The sequence below is a fragment of the Oncorhynchus mykiss genome, chromosome 23 (genome assembly GCF_013265735.2).
Source record: "Oncorhynchus mykiss isolate Arlee chromosome 23, USDA_OmykA_1.1, whole genome shotgun sequence".
NCBI classification, from domain to species: domain Eukaryota; kingdom Metazoa; phylum Chordata; class Actinopteri; order Salmoniformes; family Salmonidae; genus Oncorhynchus; species Oncorhynchus mykiss.
Window position 1 is genome coordinate 50,514,591 of NC_048587.1, and position 19,219 is coordinate 50,533,809.

A 19,219-nucleotide genomic window follows, 5' to 3' on the forward strand; every position below is an offset into this window, starting at 1 on the left:
TGAGATTCAGAATTTTAACAGTATCCATTCTTTTTTCTACTCAGAATAAGATATTCAAACTGCAGAAAAAAACTGTTGATGATGGATGCATGCCTTAGAGAAAACACATATTTCTTGTTGTGGACGGAGCATAATAGAGATGGAAGTAGGTTGATAAAGCTCTCTCTCTCCCAGCGTCTAACTTTTGCTTGGTACATATTATTTGAAGGGACACATCTAGGATAGACACAAATCACTGGGCCATGGGTCAGGAGAAGGAAATTACTACTGGCTCCTACTGGCTCTGTCAACTGCTCATATAGGGACAGCTCATATATTGTTTTCTTCAAAATGGAAACATTCAGTCATTCATAAATTGCCATTACTCATGTTTGCCCATTTTCCTATTTTAATAGTATTTGTTTTCATTTCTAGACTTAAGTTCAAGATGCCTCAGCAAGTCAGGCCATTGAGGTCAAGACATGCTAAGAGATGGTTGTGTGTGTGTGTGTCTGTGTCTCAGGCACAGGAAAACCCCCTAAAACTCTAATAGGTCTCATTGTACATATGTTGCATACAGAACAACAACTGAGCAAAAATATAATTCTCACAATGCAAAATGTCAATTGTATTTCAAACCATTATAAGAATGTCAAAAACATACATTGCAAATTATGGAAATAGGATTCAGTGTCAATAGGACTTTTCTATGGCTCAGGAACAGACGGACAAGCTTTCTCACTCATGACAGAGCTCCAAACCCTGGAGGCCACGCCCACTAATCTGAAGAGCGTTTGTGATTTTTGTGATTGGTCGCATATGGACCAATCCCTGAAATTGTTAGGGGCACTATTTATGTGGTTTGGCCCCGCAGACGGCAGCTCTTGATGTTTGGATTATGTAATTTGGACTGCACGTGTTTCACAATACACGGAGCAGGAGGGACGAGAAAGAACAGAGATCGAAAAGTATTGTGTAGTTGTATAATGAAGTTCAGCAGAGAAACATGCAGGAAAGATTTGATCATGACTTTGTTATTACAATGTTTCTAGGTATTTTGCTTATTCTGATTTAATGTTCAATAAAATTATTTATTTCTGTAATAAAATGATTTATTTGTGTAGCCTAAATATTTTAATTGGACAGCAAAGCTAATTGTTTTTCTTTCTTTGATAAATGTCAACAAACAAAAGCTAATAAATAGCCTACAAAGTCACTCACGTTTGTGTTGGCGTCTTTATGTGGAAACTACAGGAGGTTGAATTGGGGACGGGCTTGTGGTAATGGCTGCAGCAGAAGTAGTGGAGTGATATGTGTTTGATGCCATTCCATTAACCCCGTTCCAGCCATTATTATGAAATGTCCTCCCCTCAGCCGCCTCCATTAGTGGAACTACATTCCCATTGACCCAAGACAACGGTACTATAAAACCCCTTACAATTAGCTAGTGCATGCACAAGTACACACACGACTGCTGCATGTTAGAACCCAGCCTGCTGGTAAGCCTGCTGCCTGCCTGCCAATGTGAGGTAAACTAATCCAATCATAGCAGGTACATTCAGCACTTCCACTCTTATGAAAACAATATGCTGACATGTAATCTATACCTATGACAGCCGAATGACTCTAGGACATAGGCCCATATTCATGTCTAGACACCTGTTATGGATCACACCAGTACTGTTGAATAACTTGTTTACCTTTCAAAATAAAACTTCTCAAAAACACTTTTTAGAGTGTGTCCTGTCTACCGAGTTCACTTTGTAGCCATGCAGTTAAGTGGTGTGTTCATGTTGTGACTGTACAGATGGATTGTTCATGGCATGGTTTCCCAACCCCCCCATATATTAAAATAAACTAATGTTAAAAATAAAATAAAAAGTAACACAAAATTACATAACAATAACGAGGCTGTAAACAGGGGCTACCGGTACCGAGTCAATGTGAGGGGGTACAGGTTAGTCGAGGTAATTTGTACATGTAGGTAGGGGTAAAATGACTATGCATAGATACAGTGGATTCGAAAAGTATTCAGACCCCTTGACATTAAAAAAATGTTGTTACATTACAGCCTTGTTCTAAAATGTTATATATATATTTTTAAATCCTCATCAACCTACACACAATATCCCATAATGACAAAGTGAAAACAGGTGTTCAGAATGTTTTGAAAATTTATCAAATCTATAAAACAGAAATCCCTTATTTACATAAGTATTCAGACCCTTTGCTATGAGATTCAAAATTGAGCTCCTGTTTCTATTGCTCATCCTTGAGATGTTCCTACAACTTGATTGGAGTCAACCTGTGGTAAATTCAATTGATTGGACATGATTTAGAAAGGCACACACCTGTCTATATAAGGTCCCACAGTTGACAGTGCATGTCAGAGCAAAAACCAGGCCGTGAGGTCGAAGGAATTGTCCATAGAGCTCTGAGACAGGATTGTGTCGAGGCACAGATCTGGGGAAGGGTACCAAAACATTTCTGCAGCATTGAAGGTCCCCAAGAACACAGTGGCCTCCATCATTCTTAAATGGAAGAAGTTTGGAACAACCAAGAATCTACCTAGAGCTGGCCGCCCGGCCAAACTGAATAATAGGGGGAGAAAGGCCTTTGTCAGGGAGGTGACCAAGAACCTGATGGTCACTCTGACAGAGCTCTATAGTTCCACTGTTGAGATGGGTGTCACGGTCGTCCTCCTCTTCGTCTGAAGAGGAGAGGCGAGAAGGATCAGAGGACCAATATGCGGCGTGGTAAGTGTCCATGGTAAAATCTTTAATAAAGAAAGACTGAACACTATACAAACGAGTAACAAAAACAATAAACCAAATTCGACCGTGAAGCTACAAAAAGAGACCTGTGCTGACACAAGCCACTAACATAGACAATCACCCACAAACAAACAGTGCAACCCAGGCTACCTAAGTATGATTCTCAATCAGAGACAACTAATGACACCTGCCTCTGATTGAGAACCATACTAGGCCGAAAACATAGAAATGCCCCAAAACATAGAAAAACAAACATAGACTGCCCACCCAACTCACGCCCTGACCATACTAAATAAATACAAAACAACGGAAATAAAGGTCAGAACGTGACAGTACCCCCCCCCAAAGGTGCGGACTCCGGCCGCAAAACCTTGACCTATAGGGGAGGGTCTGGGTGGGCGTCTGTCCGCGGTGGCGGCTCTGGCGCGGGACGCGGACCCCACCTCATCATTGTCTTAGTCCGCCTTATTGTCCGCCTCCGTGGCTCTCTCAGCATGACCACCCCTCTCAATGACCCCACTGGACAGAGGGGCAGCTCGGGACAGAGGGACAGCTGCTCGGGACAGAGGGACAGCTGCTCGGGACAGAGAGACAGCTGCTCGGGACAGAGAGACAGCTGCTCGGGACAGAGAGACAGCTGCTCGGGACAGAGAGACAGCTGCTCGGGACAGAGAGACAGCTGCTCTGGGCAGAGGGGCTCCGGCAGCGGCGCCGGACAGGCGGGAGGCTCCGGCAGCGGCGCCGGACAGGCGGGAGGCTCCGGCAGCGGCGCCGGACAGGCGGGAGGCTCCGGCGCCGGACAGGCGGGAGGCTCCGGCAGAGGCGCCGGACAGGCGGGAGGCTCCGGCAGAGGCGCCGGACAGGCGGGAGACTCCGGCAGAGGCGCCGGACAGGCGGGAGACTCCGGCAGCGGCGCCGGACAGGCGGGAGACTCCGGCAGCGGCGCCGGACAGGCGGGAGACTCCGGCAGCGGCGCCGGACAGGCGGGAGACTCCGGCAGCGGCGCCGGACAGGCGGGAGACTCCGGCAGCGGCGCCGGACAGACAGGACCACCTGCAGGGAGGAGACAGAGAGACAGCCTGGTGCGTGGGGCTGCCACAGGAACCACCAGGCTGGGAAGACCTTCAGGAGGCTTGGGGTTAAGAGGAGGCACCTGAAAGACCGGGCTGTGGGGGAGCACTGGAGCTCTGGTGCGCAACCTTGGCACCACTTCCCCAGGCTGGATAACCACTCTAGCCCGGACCGTCCAGAGTGCAGGCACAGGTTGAACCGGGCTGTGGGTAAGCACGGGAGATCTAGTGCTTACTACACGCACCTCTCCCTTCGGCTCCATTCCCACAGTCGCCCGGTACGAGCGGAGCGCGGGCAGAGGACGCACTGCACCCTCCCAGCGCCCCGGAGACACAGCACGCAGAGCCGGCGCAGGATACCCTGGGCCAAAACTGCGTACCGGCGACCAGACCCGCTGAGCAGGCACCATACGCCCTGGCTCGATGCCCGCACTCGCATGACACTCTCGGGGGGCTGTCCTATAGCGCACCGGGCTATGGACACGTACTGGCGACACCGTGCGCTTAACCGCATAACACGGTGCCTGCCCAGTATCGCGCTGCTTATAATAAGCACGAGGGGTGAGCGCAGGTCTGCTACCTGGCTTAGCTCCACCCCTCGTGTGCCCCCCCCCCCAAAAAAATTTGGGGCTGTCTCTCGTACCTGTCGCACTGCCGTGCTGCCTCCTCATATCGCCGCCGCTCAGCTTTCGCTGCCTCCAGCTCTGCTTTGGGGCGGCGATATTCCCCAGCCTGTGCCCAGGGTCCCTCTCCGTTCAGTATCTCCTCCCATGTCCAGGAGTCCTGTGATACCGGCCGCTGTTGTTGTTGCTGCTGCTGCTGTCGTCGCTGTTTTCTACCACGCCGCTTGGTCCTTGGTTGGTGGGTGATTCTGTCACGGTCGTCCTCCTCTTCGTCTGAAGAGGAGAGGCGAGAAGGATCAGAGGACCAATATGCGGCGTGGTAAGTGTCCATGGTAAAATCTTTAATAAAGAAAGACTGAACACTATACAAACGAGTAACAAAAACAATAAACCAAATTCGACCGTGAAGCTACAAAAAGAGACCTGTGCTGACACAAGGCACTAACATAGACAATCACCCACAAACAAACAGTGCAACCCAGGCTACCTAAGTATGATTCTCAATCAGAGACAACTAATGACACCTGCCTCTGATTGAGAACCATACTAGGCCGAAAACATAGAAATGCCCCAAAACATAGAAAAACAAACATAGACTGCCCACCCAACTCACGCCCTGACCATACTAAATAAATACAAAACAACGGAAATAAAGGTCAGAACGTGACAATGGGAGAACCTTCCAGAAGGACAACCATCTCTGCAGCACTTCACCAATCAGGCCTTTCTAAGAGAGTGGCCAGACGGAAGCCATTCCTCAGTAAAAGGTACATGACCGCCTGCTTGGAGTTTACCAAAAGGCATCAATAGACTCTCAGACCATGAGAAACAAGATTCTCTGGTCTGATGAAACCAAGATTAAACTATTTGGCCTGAATGCCAAGCATCACATCTGGAGGAAACCTGGAACCATCCCTACAGTGAAGCATGGTGGTGGTATTATAATGCTGTGGAGATGTTTCTCAGTGGCAGGGACTGGGAGACAAGTCAGAATCGAGGCAAAGATGAACAGAGCAAAGTACAGAGAGATCCATGATGAAAACCTGCTCCAGAGCGCTCAGGACCTCAGACTGGGGCGAAGAGGACAATGACCCTAAGCACACAGTCAAGACAATGCAGGAGTGGCTTCGGTACAAGTCTCTGAATGTCCTTGCGTGGCCCAGCCAGAGCCCGGACCTGAACCCGATCGAACATCTCTGGAGAGACCTGAATATAGCTGTGCAGCGTAGCTCCCTATCCAATCTGACAGAGCTTGAGAGGATCTGCAGAGAAGAATGGGAGAAAGTCTCCAAATACAGATGTGCCAAGCTTATAGCGTCATACCCAATGAACCTGTTTTTCCTTTGTGATTATGGGGTATTGTGTGTAGATTGATGAGGGAAAAAAACAATTTCAGCAATTTTAGAATAAGGCTGTAACATAACAAAATGTGGAAAAAGTCAAGGGGTCTGAAAACTTTCCGAATGCGCTGTATATTTAAACTCCCAGTAATTTATTTATTTAACGTTTCGGCATCACTGTCTTCTTCAGGGTAATGTCATGAATGCTTGAACCAGGTTATGTAGACAAACAGTGGAATTAGTGCAACCAATGACAATAGTGAGGGGTGTGTCATAATTATTAAGTCAATTAGAATGAATTGAGTGAAACTGTTAAAAGACAATAGTTTACAGCATATAGAATATATTAGGCTATTGTTATCATACATTGTACATAATATTAGCATCAACATTCATTATTGTTTAACTACATTTGACATATATATTTAATTGTTTCCAATTGCATTACATTTTTGTTGCATATAATCTTTTAGTTCAACCATAATGAATAATGAGCATCATCAACAGGGGGAACATATTGGGTGTACGCTGATGAGCTGTAGAAAGAATATATTTATTTATAAAACGTGTTCATAAAGAAGAGAGAAGAAACAACTATTATGCAGTGTCCACAAGGCTTTTGTAATTATTTGTATGTAGAAAAACTCTTTAGTATCACAATCGTGCCAAATCATCTGTAGAAGCGGAATGTGTACAGGGCGATAGTAGCGGTTAGTGGTGGCCACTGGACGGTCACTCACAGGACCACTTGAGCAGGGAAACGAGGAGCAGAGAAAACAGTCACAGTCTGTGTCTGAAATGGCACCCTATTCCTTATATAGTGCACTACGTTTGTCCAGGGCCAGGTCAAAAGTAGTGCACTATATAGAACTTGGGCGCCATTTAAGACAAAGTCACAAACAGAAGAGTAAAAGTCATAGACAGAAGATCTTTGGGGTCTGTGATGGTGAGGTCTTAGGGCATCATCCACCTTACTTACTAGTGATCAGCACGAGGAAAAGCTAGGTCTCTGGGTTCAATGTACAGCCAGTGTGGAAGTCACAGGTCACAGGCCAGAGGACAAAAGGGGGCTCAATGCCCCACTGGGCTGTGGGTCAATCAGGAGCATGAAGGTGGAGATTGGAAGTCCAGCTTTCTCCAGTCCATCTAGTCCAGTCAACATTCTCAGGGTCAGCTGGTCAGGGTAGTGCTGGTATTGGGAAGTCCTGTGTAAGAAAACCCTGGGTCATGATCATTAGGCACCAAACTGAAGAAAACAGGAAGGGACTACCTGGACTCATTTTTGTTTTCCATTGCAAAAATGTCCATTCTATGCCCTAATGAACATAACCCAGGAGAAGTAGGCCTTTAGGCCCTCAGTGCCTGCGGGTGCGCTGACTTCCGGTGCCCGTGGTGTAGAGCATGGGCTGGCGCAGCTGAGACACACGCTTCAGGTTGCTCAGGTGGACTGGGGAGGACTCTGTGATGGGGCCTGTAAAAAGCATGAGTCAAAATCTGTATACAGAGCCCTGTTTAAGAACTGTGTGTTGATATATTTAATTAGCTACACTGTGAGGAGATATTCAAGGGCAATGAATCCAATTTGTCCTGATGGTAGTGCAGTGGACGCCATAAGGCTTGAACCACACCATGGTTGCATGCAGTAATATTATTTTTAATGTGGAGGTGTGGGTAAAAGGAGGCTGACCTGTTTGGTGGTTGTTGTGTGGCAGCCGGACTTTGGTGAGAGAAGGGACCCCCCTGTGCTGGGGACGTAAAAGGGGGGCCTGGGGCTGCCCGTTGATGTGGAGGTGGGGGTCTGACGTGCTGCCCAACGGGCGTATACGCTGGGCTGCCGTTGTCTTAGACTGATACAGCTGAGCAGGAGGAGGGCAGGGGTAGTGTGTTAAGGCTGATATCGTGTAGGCTATGTACTGGAGCCGCTTCATTATGTCTATGTAATTGTCAAATCTATCAATCACACCTGCTGATGACTATACTAACATAAAGTCCTGAATCATTAGATACTACTCAGGGAGCTAGATAATGAACACTACTCACTGCTTGACCTGTGACCTCGAACGAGCGGGAGCGTCTCTTCCGGGAGTGAGCCTCGAAGTCCTGCTCGCGGAGGGAGAGGTTTGGGTTCTTGGAGGCCGGCTGGCAATTATGTGGGCGTGTCCAGGTGCCCTGGGAGACAGGCCCCTCCCCCGTGCTGCTGGATAAGTTTTCATCTGAGGTGTCGTGGCGGGGCTCGGGGCTGGGCTGCCGGCTGCGGAGCAGGGCCAGGCCCCTAGGGGGCGCCTCATTCGAAGACAGGATGCTCTTGTGCTTCTTGGGGTCCAGGGGTGAGGGAGGAGGGGGCAGTCGCAGGGCATCCACTTCCAGGGCTTTGGAGCGGCGGCGAGCAGCCTTCACTGCAATGTTGTGAACCCCTTTGAGGATCTGCTGCCTCTCTGTTGAATCAAATCAAGTGTATTTATAAAGCCCGTCTTAGATCAGCTGATATCTCAAAGTGCTGTACAGAAACCCAGCCTAAAACCCCAAACAGTAAGCAATGTAGGTGTAGAATCAAAGGAGACTATGATCTCATCTAGTACACCAACATCCTGACCTAAGATAAGATAATAAAATGTAAATGTTATTGTCCCCCACTGTCCCTGGCTATTTTCTGTAATCCATGAATTTGTGGTCCGTGCAGTTCTTCCTATCCTGTATCTCTCCTGTCTGCTGTTGCCCCTGGAGGTCTCTTACCCTTTCGTGTGAGGGGGTCATCCTGGCCCGTCTCGCTGCTCTCAGGGGAGGAGTCCAGGTGACTGCTGACACTGTGGCTGAGGTGGCTGTAGTTCAGAGTTGTCTCTAGGGCCAATGGCTGCAGCTGGAGAGGACAGAAGAGAAGGGACATGTGGCATTATACTCACACTCTCATAGGGAAGTATGCAGATATGTAACCTGGTAGAAATCTAGCCCTGATATGGCTGTACCCTCAATTACTATGGTGTCTCCACAGGTGTAATGACAGGAGCTGCATCAGGCCTAGTAGATATCCACAGTGTGGATGGTACTGTGTTCTCACCTCTCTGTTCCCCTGGCCGTTGATGTGGATGGGAGGAGGGGTCAACACAGCAGAATGTTTCATCTGCCTGGCATGGGGACTGCCCTTAAACACATGGTTGTTGTCTCTGTGAGAAGGAGAGGGACGGAGTTGGGGAGGGAGAGAGAGAGACAGCACGAGAGGGAGAAAGATCGATAGAGAGAAAGATCGTCAGTTAAACTAATGTCCTTCCTAAAAAGGATAATATGGAGGGTTTCTTCTTCCTAAACCAAACACCACCCCTCTCACTCTTTCACTCACTCTCCCATCCCCATTCTCCCTCCCTCTCCCACCCTCTCCCTCCCTCCGTCCTCTTACCCTTCAGGTTCAGGTAGGATGGGTGGCAGGGTGTGTCTGCGGGTCTTGGCCCGGCCATGCCTGGTCTCTGAGCCCATGGTGCGAACGCTCTCCTGGTCTGAGTCCACGTCCTGCACCGGGTCACGACTTCGGCTGGGCAGAGTGATCTTGGGCAGGGAGCCCTCCTGTAGACAACATATGGTACAGGGAGAAGGATATGTTTATATGTCGGAATTGTGTGTCTCTGTGCTTGATCTTGATTTAAATCTCAATCACGTTCTGTTGTCAACCTTGAGTGTGCTCCCGCTGACCTTGTCCAGGGATCTGTCCAGGTTCCTCTCATCCAGCTCTCTCATGTACACCCAATACAGCTCCTGAAGGTGGGGGGGCACCAGGAGTCTGTGGTCTGCAACAACACAAAACAGGTAAGAATACTATTTACACTACAACACAGGTCAGAAGACTATTCACACTACAACACAGGTTAGAATACTATTCACACTACAACACCGGTTAGAAAACTATTCACACTACAACACAGGTTGGAATACTATTCACACTACAACACAATACAGGTTAGTACACTATTCACACCACAACACAACACAGGTCAGAAAACTATTCACACTACAACACAAAACAATACAGGTTAGAATACTATTCACACTGCAACACATGTCAGAATACTATTCACACTACAACACAGGTTAGAATACTATTCACACTACAACACAATACAGATTAGAATACTATTCAAAATTCAACACAACACAGTTCAGAATACTATTCACACTACAAGACAACACAATACAGGTTAGAATTATATTCACACCGCAACACAGGTTAGAATACTATTCACAATACAACAAAATACAGGTTAGAATACTATTCACACTACAACACAACACAATACAGGTTAGAATATGATTCACAATACAACACAACACAGGTCAGAATACTATTCACACTACATCACAGGTCAGAATACTATTCACACTACAACACAGGTTAGAATACTCCTCACACTACAACACAGGTTAGAATACTATTCACACTACAACACAACAAAATACAGGTCAGAATACGATTCACACTACAACACAGCTTAGAACACTATTCCCACTACAACACAGGTTAGAATACTATTCAAAATTCAACACAACACAGGTCAGAATACTATTCACACTACAACACAACACAGTACAGGTTAGAATTCTATTCACACCACAACACAGGTTAGAACACTATTCACAATACAACACAATACAGTTTAGAATACAATTCACACTACAACACAACACAGGTTAGAATACTATTCACACTACAACACAATACAGGTTAGACTACTATTCACACTACAACACAGGTTAGAATACTATTCACACTACAACATAACACAATAGAGGTTAGAATACTATTCACAGTTCAACACAATACAGGTTAGAACACTATTCACACTCCAACACAACACAGGTAGGAAAACTATTCACACTACAACACAGTACAACACAGGTTGGAATACTATTCACACTACAACACAACACAGGTTAGAAAACTATTCACACTAAAACACAATACAGGTTAGAATACTATTCACACTACAGGTTAGAATACTATTCACACTACAACGCTGGTTAGAATATTTTCACACTACAACACAACACAATACAGGTTAGAATACGATTCGCACTACAACAACACAGGGCAGAATACTATTCACACTACAACACAGGTCAGAATACTATTCACACTACAACACAGGTCAGAATACTATTCACACTACAACACAACACAATACAGGTTAGAATTATATTCACACCACAACACAGGTTAGAACACTATTCACAATACAACACAATACAGTTTAGAATACAATTCACACTACAACACAACACAGGTTAGAATACTATTCACACTACAACACAATACAGGTTAGACTACTATTCACACTACAACACAGGTTAGAATACTATTCACACTACAACATAACACAATAGAGGTTAGAATACTATTCACACTTCAACACAATACAGGTTAGAACACTATTCACACTCCAACACAACACAGGTAGGAAAACTATTCACACTACAACACAGTACAACACAGGTTGGAATACTATTCACACTACAACACAACACAGGTTAGAAAACTATTCACACTAAAACACAATACAGGTTAGAATACTATTCACACTACAACGCTGGTTAGAATATTTTCACACTACAACACAACACAATACAGGTTAGAATACGATTCACACTACAACAACACAGGGCAGAATACTATTCACACTACAACACAGGTCAGAATACTATTCACACTACAACACAGGTCAGAATACTATTCACACTACAACACAGGTCAGAATACTATTCACACTACAACACAGGTCAGAATACTATTCACGCTACAACACAAAACAATACAGGTTAGAAAATTATTCACACTACAACAAAATACAGGTCAGAAAATTATTCATACTACAACACAACACAATAGAGGTTAGAATACGATTCACACCACAACACATGTTAGAATACTATTCACAATACAACACAATACACAACACAATACAGGTTAGACTACTATTCACACTACAACACCGGTTAGAATACTATTCACAATACAACACAATACACAACACAATACAGGTTAGAATACTATTCACACTACAACACCGGTTAGAATACTATTCACAATACAACACAATACACAACACAATACAGGTTAGACTACTATTCACACTACAACACCGGTTAGAATACTATTCACAATACAACACAATACACAACACAATACAGGTTAGAATACTATTCACACTACAACACCGGTTAGAATACTATTCACAATACAACACAATACACAACACAATACAGGTTAGACTACTATTCACACTACAACACCGGTTAGAATACTATTCACAATACAACACAATACACAACACAATACAGGTTAGACTACTATTCACACTACAACACCGGTTAGAATACTATTCACAATACAACACAATACACAACACAATACAGGTTAGACTACTATTCACACTACAACACCGGTTAGAATACTATTCACACTACAACACAACACAGGTCAGAATACTATTCACACTACAACACAGGTCAGAATACTATTCACACTACAACACAACACAGGTTAGAATACAATTCACACTACAACACAACACAGGTTAGAATATGATTCACACTACAACAACACAGGTCAGAATACTATTCACACTACAACACAGGTCAGAATACTATTCACACTACAACACAGGTCAGAATACTATTCACGATACAACACAAAACAATACAGGTTAGAAAATGATTCACACTACAACAACACAGGTCAGAATACTATTCACACTACAACAACACAGGTCAGAATACTATTCACACTACAACACAGGTCAGAATACTATTCACACTACAACACAGGTTAGAATACTATTCAAAATTCAACACAACACAGGTCAGATTACTATTCACACTACAACACAACACAATACAGGTTAGAATTCTATTCACACCACAACACAGGTTAGAACACTATTCACAATACAACACAATACAGGTTAGAATTCTATTCACACCACAACACAGGTTAGAATACTATTCATAATACAACACAATACACAACACAATACAGTTTAGAATACAAATTCACACTACAACACAACACAGGTTAGAATACAATTCACACTACAACACAACACAGGTTAGACTACTATTCACACTACAACACAGGTTAGACTACTATTCACACTACAACAACACAGGTCAGAATACTATTCACACTACAACACAATACAGGTTAGACTACTATTCACACTACAACACCGGTTAGAATACAATTCACACTACAACACAACACAGGTCAGAATACTATTCACACTACATCACAACACAGGTTAGAATATGATTCACACTACAACAACAAAGGTCAGAATACTTTTCACACTACAACACAACACAGGTTAGAATATGATTCACACTACAACAACACAGGTCAGAACACTATTCACACTACAACACAGGTCAGAATACTATTCACGATACAACACAAAACAATACAGGTTAGAAAATGATTCACATTACAACACAATACAGGTCAGAAAATTATTTATACTACTACACAACACAATAGAGGTTAGAATACGATTCACACTACAACATAACACAATACAGGTCAGAATACGATTCACACTACAACACAACACAATACAGGTCAGAATACGATTCACACTACAACACAGCTTAGAACACTATTCCCACTACAACACAGGTTAGAATACTATTCAAAATTCAACACAACACAGGTCAGAATACTATTCACACTACAACACAACACAATACAGGTTAGAATTCTATTCACACCACAGGTTAGAACACTATTCACAAAACAACACAATACAGTTTAGAATACAATTCACACTACAACACAACACAGGTTAGAATACTATTCACACTACAACACAATACAGGTTAGACTACTATTCACACTACAACACCGGTTAGAATACTATTCACACTACAACACAACACAGGTTAGAATATGATTCAGAATTCAACACAACACAGGTCAGAATAATATTCACACTACAACACAGGTCAGAATACTATTCATACTACAACACAGGTCAGAATACTATTCACACTACAACACAGGTTAGAATACTATTCACACTACAACACAGGTCAGAATACTATTCACACTACAACACAACACAGGTTAGAATACAATTCACACTACAACACAGGTCAGAATACTATTCACACTACAACACAACACAGGTCCGAATACTATTCACACCACAACACAGGTCCGAATACTATCCACACCACACCACAACATCGGTTAGAATACTACTCACACTACAACACAGGTTAGAATACTATTCACACTACAACACAACACAATAGAGGTTAGAATACTATACACACTACAACACAATACGGGTTAGAACACTATTCACACTACAACACAACACAGGTCGGAAAACTATTCACACTACATCACAGGTCAGAATACTATTCAAAATTCAACACAACACAGGTCAGAATACTATTCACACTACAACACAACACAATACAGGTTCGAATTCTATTCACACCACAACACAGGTTAGAATACTATTCACAATACAACACAATACAGGTTAGAATACTATTAACACTACAATACAGGTTAGAATACAAATCACAATACAACACAACACAGGTCAGAATACTATTCACACTACAACACAACACAGGTCCGAATACTATTCACACCACAACACAGGTCCGAATACTATCCACACCACACCACAACATCGGTTAGAATACTACTCACACTACAACACAACACAGGTTATAATACTATTCACACTACAACACAACACAATAGAGGTTAGAATACTATACACACTACAACACAATACGGGTTAGAACACTATTCACACTACAACACAACACAGGTCGGAAAACTATTCACACTACATCACAGGTCAGAATACTATTCAAAATTCAACACAACACAGGTCAGAATACTATTCACACTACAACACAACACAATACAGGTTCGAATTCTATTCACACCACAACACAGGTTAGAATACTATTCACAATACAACACAATACAGGTTAGAATACTATTAACACTACAATACAGGTTAGAATACAAATCACACTACAACACAACACAGGTCAGAATACTATTCACACTACAACACAATACAGGTTAGACTACTATTTACACTACAACACCGGTTAGAATACTATTCACACTACAACACAACACAGGTCGGAAAACTATTCACACTACATCACAGGTCAGAATACTATTCAAAATTCAACACAACACAGGTCAGAATACTATTCACACTACAACACAACACAATACAGGTTCGAATTCTATTCACACCACAACACAGGTTAGAATACTATTCACAATACAACACAATACAGGTTAGAATACTATTAACACTACAATACAGGTTAGAATACAAATCACACTACAACACAACACAGGTCAGAATACTATTCACACTACAACACAATACAGGTTAGACTACTATTTACACTACAACACCGGTTAGAATACTATTCACACTACAACACAACACAGGTCAGAATACTATTCACACTACATCACAGGTCAGTATACTATTCACACTACAACACAACACAGCTTAGAACACTATTCACACTACAACACAATACAGGTTAGAATACCATTCACACTACATGTTAGAATACTATTCACACTACCGGTTAGAATACTATTCACACTACAACGCTGGTTAGAATACTTTTCACACTACAACACAATACAGGTTAGAATACGATTCACACTACAACACAACACAGGTTAGAATACGATTCCCACTACAACAACACAGGTCAGAATCCTATTCACACTACAACACAGGACAGAATACTATTCACACTACAACACAACACAGGTTAGAATTCTATTCACAATACAACACAATACAGGTTAGAATACTATTCACAATACAACACAATACAGGTTAGAATACTATTCACACTACAACACCGGTTAGAATACTATTCACAATACAACACAATACAGGTTAGAATATGATTCACACTACAACACAGGTCAGAATAGTATTCACACTACAACACAACACAATACAGGTTAGAATACTACTCACACTGCAAAACAGGTCAGAATACTATTCACACTACAACACAGCACAATACAGGTTAGAATACTATTCACAGCACAATACAGGTTAGAATACTATTCACACTACAACACAGGTTAGAATATGATTCACACTACAACACAGGTTAGAATGCTATTCACAGTACAACACAGGCTAGAATACTATTCACACTACAACACAGGTCGGCATACTATTCACACCACAACACCTGTCAGAATACTATTCACACTACAACACAGGCTGGAATACTATTCACACAACAACACAGGTCAGAATACTATTCACACTAGAACACAACACAATACAGGTTAGAATTCTATTCACAACACAGGTTAGAACGCTATTCACAATACAACACGATACAGGTCAGAATACTATTTACACTACAACACAACACAGGTCAGAATACTATTCACACTACAACACAGTTCAGAATACTATTCACACTACAACAGAGTCTAGAATACTATTCACACTGCAACACAGGTCAGAATACTATTCACACTACAACACAACAAAGGTTAGAATACTATTCACACTACACCACAATACAGGTTCGAATACTATTCACAATACAACACAATATAGGTTAGAACACTATTCACACTACAACACAACCCAGGTGGTAAGAATACTATTCACACTACAACACAGGTGGTCAGAATACTATTCACACCACAGCACTGGTCAGAATACTATTCACACCACAACACAACAACACAGGCTAGAATACTATTCACACCACAACACAACACAATACAGGTTAGAATACTACTCACATTACAACACAATACAGGCTAGAATACTATTCACAATACAACACAGGTCAGAATACTATTCACACCACAACACAATACAGGTTAGAATACTATTCACACTACAACACAATACCGATTAGAATACTATTCACACTACAGCACAACACAATATATGTTAGAATACTATTCACACTACAACACAACCCTAGTGATCAGAATACTATTCACACTACAACACAGGTCAGAATACTATTCACACTACAACACAACACAATACAGGTTAGAATACTACTCACACTACAACACAATACAGGTTAGAATACTACTCACACTACAATACAGGTTAGACTACTATTCACACTACAACACAGGTCAGAATACTATTCACACTACAACACAATACAGGTTAGAATACTATTCACAATACAACACAGTAAAACACAGGTTAGAATACTATTCACATTACAACACAAGTAAAAATACTATTCACACTACAACACAATACAGGTTAGAATACTATTCACACTACAACACAATACCGATTAGAATACTATTCACACTACAACACAATACAGGTTAGAATACTATTCACACTACAACACAATACCGATTAGAATACTATTCACACTACAGCACAACACAATATATGTTAGAATACTATTCACAATACAACACACTAAAACACAGGTTAGAATACTATTCACACTACAACACAGGTTAGAATACTATTCACATTACAACACAAGTAAAAATACTATTCACACTACAACACAATACAGGTTAGAATACTATTCACACTACAACACAATAAAATATAGGTTAGAATACTACAACACAATACAATCCATGTTAGAATAGTTGTCATAATACTACACTAAACATACAGTACAACACCTACAAAACCAATATTGAATGATTACACGTTCAATCAAGTCTGAAGTCTATAGCTAGTGTAGTAAAAAAGGATTGTTTGGACATACCGTCAATAAACCGTCTCTGCTGCTGGATGAGCTCGTCACAGAGGTGGCGGTGCTGCTCGAAGCGCAGCACCACAAAGTTCTTCTGCCGGATCACGTTGTCTTTGAGCAGGGCGTGGGACTGCATCTCGGCATTCTCAATCTCCAGCTCGTGTACCTTACAGAGAAGGCCCAGCACCTCCCTCTGCTCTTCAGAGCTCACCCTGCAAGGGAGCAGCTCCTCCAGGCGCCTTGCACGCTCCCGCAGCTCCACGAAACAGCGCTCCAGTAAAGCCTACAGGACAGGAGGACAAACAGCAGGCAGGGCTCAATGGGAACCCTCACCATAATATTTAAATATTGTATTTATTTATTTAACCTTTATTTAACTAAGCAAGTCAGTTAAGAACAAATTCTTATTTACAATGATGGCCTCATCATGCTACATGTCGGCCTATTGTACAAATGGAAACCATGTGCTTGGTACCGTTCCATTCAGTCTAATCCAGCCATGACAATGAGCCCGTCCTCCAATATCTCCTACCACCAGCCACCCCAGTACTGTACAACAAGGCTATCAATGCATAGTTTAAGCTAGGTGGCCTAAACTGTGTGATTCTGTAGCCTCCCCCCCCCCCAGAGGTGAGAGCAGAGGACTACAGTAACCTACCTTCTGTTCGCGTATCTTGTTCTGTTCAGCAATGAGAGTGACCACTTTCTCTCTGGCCATGGCTACTTCCTGGGTCTCAGTGCTGTCTGGGGGAGACTCAGGGCAGTCAAAATCCTTCCCACTCTCCTCCTTACTGATGTTCTCCTTCCTCCTCTCTGCTCGCAACTTCCTGCGACAACGACTCCGCTCCTGCTCCCAACTACAGGACGAACAACAATGCACGCAATTGTGAGCAGCTGTTTAGACATTTCTGTTAACTATCACAGTCATTACTGTGAGGCTATAGGTGTAGAGGGAGTGCTATGAGATTATTGTAGGTCCCAAATGGCACCCTATTCCCTATATAAGGGCTCTGGTCATAAGTAGTGCACTGTACAGGGAACAGAGTGCCATTTGGGACAGTCATAAGACACATACTCTGCGATGGTGAGCAGGTGTTTGGAGGTGTCCATCTGGATCTCCATGTTGCTGTTGTCCAGCTCCATCAGGCTCCTCCTGATCTCCATCTGACTCCTGAAGGCCTCTAGGAGTTGCTCCCTCAGCTGGTCCATCTCTGCTCGGCTCGCCTGCGTGCTGTGGGCCTGCACCTCCGCTACAATGGTGGCAGGAGAGAAGAGTGTTAAGGTCTGTTTGAGGCACAGACAGACAGATAGACAGACACACAGACAGACACACACAGACACTGTGAAGGAGCTATGAGAGAGGTCAAGGTAAGGTCCTTACCCTGGACATGGCGGATGTCAGCTCGGTCAGAGTTGAGCTGACGTCCAGCCTGATCGGCGATCTTCTTCTTGAGCCGCTGGATCTCGCTGCGCAGGTCAGAGATGATGTTAGTGTACTGAGCGATGTGGTAGGACACGTTCAGCAGGTTCCTCTTCACCTGGAGAGAGAGAACTGTCTTATAACACTGTAACAGCATGATGTGTCACAACATGACGTGGTAGAACACATTCAACAGGTTCCTCTTCACCTGGAGAGAGAGAACTGTCTTATAACACTGTAA

General features: G+C 43.1%; 1 protein-coding gene across 2 annotated transcripts in view; it reads right to left on the reverse strand.

The window, feature by feature from the left end:
• Window positions 1-6,323: 6,323 nt before the first annotated feature.
• Window positions 6,324-19,219, reverse strand: part of LOC110503027 (kinesin-like protein KIF19) — a 72,487-nt gene continuing 59,591 nt past the window's right edge. Inside the window, exons 9-19 of one of the 2 annotated variants that reach the window (XM_036960747.1) lie at window positions 18,940-19,096; window positions 18,634-18,808; window positions 18,217-18,415; window positions 17,571-17,841; window positions 9,468-9,562; window positions 9,178-9,341; window positions 8,842-8,947; window positions 8,520-8,643; window positions 7,827-8,221; window positions 7,474-7,642; window positions 6,324-7,257 (exon numbers count right to left, since the gene is read on the reverse strand). In XM_036960747.1, coding sequence (XP_036816642.1) covers window positions 7,142-7,257; window positions 7,474-7,642; window positions 7,827-8,221; window positions 8,520-8,643; window positions 8,842-8,947; window positions 9,178-9,341; window positions 9,468-9,562; window positions 17,571-17,841; window positions 18,217-18,415; window positions 18,634-18,808; window positions 18,940-19,096 — 1,971 coding nt within the window. In that variant the 3' untranslated portion in view covers window positions 6,324-7,141. Of the gene's footprint in view, window positions 7,258-7,473; window positions 7,643-7,826; window positions 8,222-8,519; window positions 8,644-8,841; window positions 8,948-9,177; window positions 9,342-9,446; window positions 9,563-17,570; window positions 17,842-18,216; window positions 18,416-18,633; window positions 18,809-18,939; window positions 19,097-19,219 lie in introns of both variants that reach the window. The other variant, XM_036960746.1, reaches the window with a different exon arrangement.